At 32.9% G+C, this 8927-nt stretch overlaps 1 protein-coding gene across 1 annotated transcript; it reads left to right on the top strand.

Moving 5' to 3' along the window:
- The first annotated feature begins 1187 nt into the window (after positions 1 to 1187).
- LOC133804743 (cytokinin dehydrogenase 5) lies at positions 1188 to 7036 on the top strand. Its single transcript, XM_062242884.1, has 5 exons — positions 1188 to 2050; positions 3123 to 3250; positions 3638 to 3913; positions 5208 to 5470; positions 6265 to 7036. Exons 1-5 carry the CDS (start codon positions 1465 to 1467, stop codon positions 6605 to 6607), a joined length of 1596 nt encoding a protein of 531 aa, XP_062098868.1. The 5' UTR covers positions 1188 to 1464; the 3' UTR covers positions 6608 to 7036.
- The last annotated feature ends 1891 nt before the right edge of the window (positions 7037 to 8927 follow it).

The following is an 8927-nucleotide window of genomic DNA, read 5'->3' as shown; positions in this document are numbered from 1 at the left end:
CCCAAAAGGCGGGCGTCAACCGTCCCCACTTGAAAATTGCTTTATATTGTCGCAACAAAAAATATTGTTGAAAACATAATTAGTTTTCTAATTTAATTTTTGAGGATAATAAGAACACGGAACAAACCCAAAAAGTTGGTACAACACCCACTTGTAATTGGCAAGAGCTATCTTCATTGCTAACAAATAGAATATTTAGTTCATTATTTTCCATTATAAAAAGGAGAAAATTTGACTAGTCTCCAAATATACCCAATTGTTTTTCATCATCAACGCTTTTGTTTCCATTAATTATTAGAGAGTACAATTCATTGTTGTTTTATAATATAATGCATGCATACATTTATATACATAACTACCCATTAATGTAATCTAGGGCTTAGATTGTACAATTTTTTAGGGGGACTTCCAAAGAAAAATAATATAACTATAAATAATGGATTATACAATAAGTCTATTATATATTAGTAACATGACACACACAATGATTGCGATCTTATGAATTATAATAATTATAAGACGAAGCTTAATAGCGCATCTGCTTCTGTTTGATTACTATTTGGTATTTATATAATTATTAATTTTTTCAAAAAGAGAAAGCTAAAGAAAAAAAACAGAGATTCTTTATTGGGTGCACAATAAGAAAAGCCCAAGTCTAACATCGTCGGAGCAACAGCACCCATGTGAAGTTACCCTCGCCCCCGTCCCCACACAGATTCCCTAATCCATCAATGGGTCCCACTCCGTCCTTGCCCAGGCACCCGTTTTGGACTCTTTGGGTCCCACTTTCTGTACACCTCCTTAACTTTCACACGTGGCACCCTCACCCCAAGCACGTGAACGGCCACGTGTCTCCTTGGCCCCACGTCCCCACACTCGATAGCACAAGTATTCTCCCTTATTAATTTTTATGTCCTTTAAATTGAAGACCTGTATGATATATCCTAGACACGTAATTAACAAACCTCAAGTAAAGGAAAACAAAATAATAAATAAATATTTGAAAAAACGAACAGTCAAACTTCACACTACCCTCTCACCTACTTTATACTGTGGAAACTTTTAATTTTTTCTAATTATTTTTAATTACAAAGATTATGTGGATAAAAGTTTTTTAAAAGTCATTTAATATTATGTGTTTACGGTCAGTTTTGTAACGTGAAAAAATAAAGGGGGAAGAGAATCTGTGTGGATTGTTGCGTAGAAAATCTTTAAAGCTTAATCCGGCTTACGTTAGCCTCACAACACTACCACGAGATTTTGTTCCAGTAGTGTTTGTTGTATATTACACTCGCCACACCTCGTTCTTCTTTCCACCGGAGTGCGCACATTCCTTATCCTTCACACCAACCCTACACTAACACACCCCTCATTTCTTCGTCTATAAATACACAACTATATTTCACCCAAAAGAAACAACTAAAAAGTAAGGAGAAGTAAAGAGATAGATATATAACACTTGCTATGAATAAGATAGTATTAACTTTTGCCATTTGTAGATTGATTGTAAAAGTAGGGTTGACCATGGAACTCACAGACGTTCTCCGGCTAGCAATCGACGGCCAGCTCAGCCTTGACCGTGCTGAAGTGGAAAGCGCGTCGAAAGATTTCGGTTCTATGAAGCGAACCAAGCCGCTAGCCGTCTTGCACCCGGCCTCGGCAGAGGACGTGGCAAGGATAGTGAGAGCGGCTTACGGGTCGAGTCGGGGGCTGACTGTGTCGGCTAGAGGGCACGGGCATTCGATAAACGGTCAAGCCCAGAGCAAGAACGGGGTTGTGATTGAAATGAGCAGATGGGGAAGAAAGGAGCGGGAGTCGGCTCGGCCGAGGCCTCGCGTGTCGGTACAAGAGTTGTACGTAGACGTTTGGGGTGGGGAGCTGTGGATACAGGTGTTAAGGCATACCCTAATGCATGGGCTGGCGCCCAAGTCATGGACAGATTACTTGTATTTGTCAGTTGGAGGAACCCTTTCCAATGCTGGAATTAGCGGCCAGACCTTCAATCATGGACCTCAAATCAGTAACGTTCATGAACTTGACGTCGTTACAGGTATATTTATACATACATACATATATATACACTCATACCCTACCACATAATAATTAGAATAGAAATTTTGCTCTAGGAATATAGATATTTATTCTTATAATTTGATATTGAACTATTATCTACGCATATATTTCTTGTTTAGACTATTGAATTATGTTATATAAGTGTTATATCAATGTTACATTAACAAATTGCTTAAAAAAATGAACAAAATGCAACTAAAGATTGACATTTGCAATGGTTATAATAGTTCAGAGAATTAGGGGGAAAATCTCTACAAGTGGAAAAATTCCTATTTATTCTAATAATTGATATTCCTTTATTATTATTGCATGCTCTTCTTTGTTTTTTGTTCATTTGTAGTTACACCGACTATTTTATTAGCCGTTTTGAATAACTATATATATATATATATGTTTGTTTTTTCTCTTACAAGTAAGTTACTACCATCTCGTCTTCTTTCCAAATCTAGCAGCTAGCAAAGTTCTTATTTTTCAGTTCAGTTTTTGGGAGCAATACATGTGTGTAAATTTCTTGGGTCCCTGAGATCTTTCTTTTATAATATTTTTATTTAGTGACGAATTTGAAGCATCTTTTGGGAAATAAAATAATTAAAACGTTATAATCCTGGTCGTGGTATTTTGTCATTTTTGCACTCAGCTCTAACATATAAATATATATATTTATTCACATTTAATCATTTATAGTAATATGCCGTACTCTTCTCATGTTTAGCTAGTGTCCTTCTTGTTTTTTTATTTTTTATTTTTAAGATTATCTTGCTTGTTATTATATTATAGCTTAGTTATTTGCACTATTATATAATAATGTGAACTTTCAATTAACGACGCAAAAGATATCTCTGATTATTCTTTTTAATTTATCATGTAGTACTTCGCATGGGCTTTAATTTGTTGTCTAAAATTTATTATATTACATTGATATTCTGAAGAACGAAATTCCGGCATTATAATCAGTTAAATTGAACGTTTTTGTCCACGATAAACTTATCTCCGTTCGTATATAGAATTTTCTGATATGAATTAACTATATATATGTGTGTGTGTAACAGGCAAAGGTGAGCTGATGACATGTTCAGAAGAGAAAAACTCAGAGCTCTTCTACGCCGTTCTAGGTGGTCTAGGGCAATTTGGAATTATAACTAGGGCAAGAATTGCTCTCGAACCAGCTCCTCAGAGGGTATATATATCTCTTTAGTTCCATTATTATTATCTCATGACTATAATTTTTAATTTGTTTGAAATTAAGGGCCTTTCATGAGTAGTTGGTGGGAAAAATACTTTTGCAAAAAGAAAATTCCTAGTATTTGTTAGTGACAAAACCTAAAAAAGCAAAGGGCACCGTGGCCTAGTGAAAAGAGTTCTAAAGAGGTTTCGGGTCCATGAAAGCTTGCTTTCTATTTTTAACTCATTGATGAAACTGCTGTTTCATACAGCTGGCAATGTTGTTGACGTGTTCTTTTGTGCCTCTAGCTAGTCTGACGTGGGCTTTTTTTTTTACTTATATACATTAACTCTTCTTAATTATTGATGTAATAATTATTTTTTTTAACAATCATCGAAATAGGTGAAATGGCTGAGAGTACTGTATTCCGATTTCTCGGCATTCACCAAAGACCAAGAGTTTCTCATCTCTTTGCATGGACACCCTGGTCCCCAAAAATTTGACTATGTGGAGGGTTTTGTCATCGTAGATGACAGCCTTATTAACAACTGGAGGTCATCATTTTGTTCACCTCTAAATCCAATCAAACTTTCTTCGGTTAATCCTGATGGAGGTGTCTTATATTGCTTGGAGATAACCAAAAACTATGATGAAACAACTGCTGACACCGTTGATGAGGTACGCGAGTTAATTAATATTTCCCATATAATAACTTCAGTACTGGCTAGTATAATTTATGATATATAAGGAATATAATATTTATCTAATATTGCAAAATATTATACATAAATGAGTTGACATATATCATATAGTAGCATCACAAGATTTTATACATATATACATATAAATGTATATAATTATATGAATTCAAAGTAGGTGGCAATGGGGAACTGAATATTGATTAGGCGGTGGTGACATTTCAGTCTAATAATAAAAGCTATACTATCTTCTAAATACGACTATTTGCAAGCTGTAATTGGACAACTACCTATCATTCTTTGTAGCAATCTATGGCCCTTCCGGTGGGCCTAATTGGCTCATATAATAACAGCTTAGAAAAATGCACGTTTAATTTATTAATATTTACTTATTAGGTTTTTTCTTTATTTCTTTCAAAATATATATAGCCCGTACCACCTACTAAGGTAAAAGACAAAAAATTTGTTTAATATTAATTGGTTTGACAATATTTACAACGAAAGGAAATAGGCAACAATGTATTTGTTGTGTTGGTGTGTCGTGCATACTTTAGTTAACACCAATTATAAGTCAGTCAATTGGTTAGGGCAACTCTTTAATTATTTTGAGCCTGCGTTCCAACCACCCGATGTTAAAATTGTTTGGCTTTTCTTCAAGGATAATACTTCTTTTATATATATAAATAAGTTATTTACGAGCTTAGCTAGTAGCACCCTTGTCCTTGATCTCTATGTACATATCTTATAAAACCAATGGGACCTAATATTACATATGCGATGAGTTGTCCCACGTAAAGCCTAGATTATATGATTGAGATGAGTGTTTAAAAGTATATAATTTATATTATTATTATTATTGTACAATATAAGCTAGCTAGCGACCTACCTATAAAAATACAATAAAACATACGAAAGATATCTTTCCGTGATCTATTATTATCCCCTCCAAAATCCTAAGACTGAAATCAACTTGTTCAATAGTTTACTCTTTAAATATACTAAATCTAAGCCTTCCACCCACTAATTATTCTCTCAATAGTTACGTTCTTTTTTATATATACATAAATAATTAATTAGAAATATATACTTAATTAGGAATTGAGCTTATCAGCAGATTAATTATTTTTGTGTAGTGCTTTTATTGTATATTAGTATATATATATATGTATATGTATATTTGATTTTATTTTATTTTGGCGAGCATATATAATTAATTAGAACGACAAAGAAATATTTTAAACTAATTAATAATTAAGGTATGCGTTTGGACGCAGGATATTGAGGCATTGTTAAAGAAACTGGAGTTTATACCTAACTTGGTCTTCAAAACGGATGTCCCTTATGTGGATTTCTTGGACCGAGTCCACACATCCGAGTTGAAACTCAGGTCTCAGGGATTGTGGGACGTACCCCACCCATGGATCAACCTTTTTGTCCCCAAGTCAAAGATTTCTGACTTTGATAAGGTTGTCTTCAAAAGAATATTGGGTAAAAATACCAGTGGGCCCATTCTCATCTACCCCATGAATAAAGACAAGTAAGTTAACCACACCACATATATTATCATATCCTTTCATTTCTATCTCTCTCTCTCTCTCTCTATTTTTATATATTAATATATATATATATTTTCTGATATAACGACATTTATAACCGCTTTATCTTTTGCATTGCATGCATGTGCATGCAACACATCCAAAAAAAATATTACATAAATTGTATTTTATACATGCTTTTTTTTTTTTTTTCCATTGTTATTATTTCTATGACTACTACTACTAAAAAAAGAATACATGGCCTACCCGCGTCCCTTCAAATGTCCCACTAAATAATAGCACTTTCGTTTATTCCTTTCAAACGAAATTATTTGTAACTAGATATAGAAATTATATAAAAATATATATATACATATATTTTTTTTTTTAAATTAAGCTTTCATTTTTAACTTTTTCCCCGGCTGTTTGGCTGGAATAAGCCAACAAATCAGACGGTGATGATCATCTAAATCTCCAAATGGGAAGATCCTTGTGTCATAATAAAATCTTTATGTGGGGACCGGAGGAACACCAGTACTGATCATGAGATGCTATCCATGTCCTATTCCTAAGTAGTAGTTCCAGAAAACACAGCCGTTTAGTATATATATATGATTAAACCGACCCCATCTAAATTAATAACATCCAGACCGTCACCCACCAGTTTTGCCATCTCATTACTGGTTCTACTACTTTATTTTATAATTCTCTAATTAACCCCTTTGATTTTTATATTAAAATTTGAGCTCCAATTAGACCAAGTTGTGGTATAGTAATTAATTGGTGTTTGGCGCAGATGGAACGAAAGGAGCTCGGTGGTGACTCCAGATGAGGACGTGTTTTACGTGGTGGGATTGTTGAGATCGGCAGCAGTATCATCATCAGGCACCGGCGGGGATGAGACGCAGAGCGTGGACTACTTGACTCAACAGAATGGTCAGATACTGAAATACTGTGCTGAAGCCGGGATCATGGTCAAGAAGTACCTGCCCCACTACGAAACTCAGGAGGAGTGGATGGACCACTATGGAGAAAAGTGGGAGCAGTTTCAGAAACTCAAGAAGAAGTTCGACCCTCGTCGCGTCTTAGCCACGGGCCAGCGTATATTCATTAACCCGCCCTTGAAGAAAAAACAGTAATCACAAGATCAGTACGTACTACTGCTACTGCGCGCATGTGGGAGATCTAGCTAAGTAAGGTTAAGCATTGTATTGTACATATACTAATATATAATTAATAGTACTGTGTGAGAGAGATCTAGATATAGCTATTAGCTAGCTAATTATATAAGGTTAGCCTAAATAATTTCTTAGAATTAGGAAGGGTATGGTATGGTGCGTGTGCTTTTTCTTTTATTATGGTAGAGTCCTTGGTGATTAGATGTGGGCGCAGAGCTGAAGATTGTACTTTTGCAGTGCCCATGATCCCGACAACCCGTCTGGTTCGCCACCGGATGTTGTCCTCCACCTCTGATATTTTGTCTGGCAATTTAGCAGGCAAATTTTATCGTATTTTGTCACTTTTAATATTAACTACTACTAAGGAAGTGAGACTCTTATTATATATAACTACTCCCATTATTCTTCTGTTGTTAATTATTATTCCTATTTTTACATAATCTGAAACCAATCGTTGTTTCATTTCATCCCCACGCAATCTAATTCTTTTTCATCCTGAAAATGATGTAGAAAGTAAGTATTAATTAAGTTTCTGCTAGCAAAAAACATGTGATCAATTTTTACCCTCACACATTGATTTTGCCCTCCATTTTTTTTATCAATGTATTGCCTAACTATTAAGCTTATTTATATGATAGCCCAAATACATATCTTATTAGAAAAATAATAAAAATTGATTAAGTCAACATATGTTAACTTGTGTTTAATATATACATGGTTGAGTAAAATCAATTCAAACCATGATTTTATTTTAAAATTAATCACAATTTTTTAGCACTCATGTTTGTAAATAATTTGGCTTATAAATTTGCTAATTTATTTCATGCTTATTTTTTATGTTTGTTATAAAATATATTATAAACATTTAAAAAAAAAACTATATATATAAATAACCAAATTAAAAACATAAAATTTTTAAATTTCTTAAGTATTATCTAAATATTTTTTCAATTCTTATTCTCATATGTAATTACATACAATTATTTTGGCAAAACCAAATACTTAACAAACTTTTATTTAATTCAAGTAATAAAATAAATAAATAAACAACAAAAATATATAAATTAAGAAATTCATTTACTTCTTCTCAAATCTTAATATTTTCAATTCTTATATTTTTGCTTGCAGCTAATAGATACATTATTAAAAATAATTTATTTTTAATCAAATTCTTTTAGCCATTTAATTAATTATATATTTCGACAAAAAAAAAATTACATTATCAGCCTCTATATATTTCGGGTAAAAAATGAATAGCCTTTTTTTCTTTTAATTTTTTGCAACAATTGAATTAATAGAAAAGAAGAAAAAAAAAATCAAATGTGTGGTCAAATTCATAACAAGATTTAAGAGTGCTAAAACTGAAATTTTTTTATTTTTAGGTGGCAGTTGATGAATGATCATAGATAAAATAAATAAATATATAAAATCCTTTGGGGGCAAATTCATGGGAGGGAAAATTCAAAATTGACTAATTATTAAAACATACAAGTCTCAAATCAAATCCACCGAAAAAATAGAAATATTTTTAGTGGAGGAACCTTGTCCTTGATTCTTTAGTAGTGAAGCAAAATAAGTCCATGCTCCTCGATCGTTGTGGTTCTCTTGCGCGCCTTGAACCAAATCCACGGGCATTTTGATGTACTAATTGTCAATTTCTCAATCTTATTGTATCTAACAGCTAGCAGAATAATGCATAGGCAGACAGAGAAGCCAACTATCTACTGAAGTAGGACAACTCCCACAAATTGTATTTTTCCTTCTTTTAATTTTTATTCTTTTACTATAGCTCTGACTGAATTATTGAAAGTAATTATAACAAGTCCAATTAATATAAGAAAAATTACTTAAAATCTGAATCATTATTATTTCATTCTAAAACCTCTCATCTTTGAATGACAGTAGTAACCAATACTAAACTCGAATCGTCGAGAGCTGCAAATTAAAGATAAAGAGAAAGGTATACTGATTAATAATGATGCAAGAGCAGTTTAATTATCAAGACTCCAGAACCAAAATTAATTTGTTGTGTGTGTTATAAGATAAAGAAATTCAAAAATAATGGAACAAGGCAACCTCCACTAGTTGATAAAGAATTCCATCAGGGGGGTCAGTTGAAAAACCACAAATAATGGTTACCTTTTAAAATTAGATGACAAGGTTTATTATTTACCCCACTTTCTCAATCTTAAATATGTGTAAGCTATCTCAAGTTGCTACCCAAATTTTCTCAATGCAATCGAATACACAGTTTTCTTTTTCCAGATACCAGTACTGTACA

This window comes from Humulus lupulus, chromosome X (assembly GCF_963169125.1).
Source record: "Humulus lupulus chromosome X, drHumLupu1.1, whole genome shotgun sequence".
NCBI classification, from domain to species: domain Eukaryota; kingdom Viridiplantae; phylum Streptophyta; class Magnoliopsida; order Rosales; family Cannabaceae; genus Humulus; species Humulus lupulus.
This window is presented reverse-complemented; position numbering and strand designations above follow the sequence as displayed.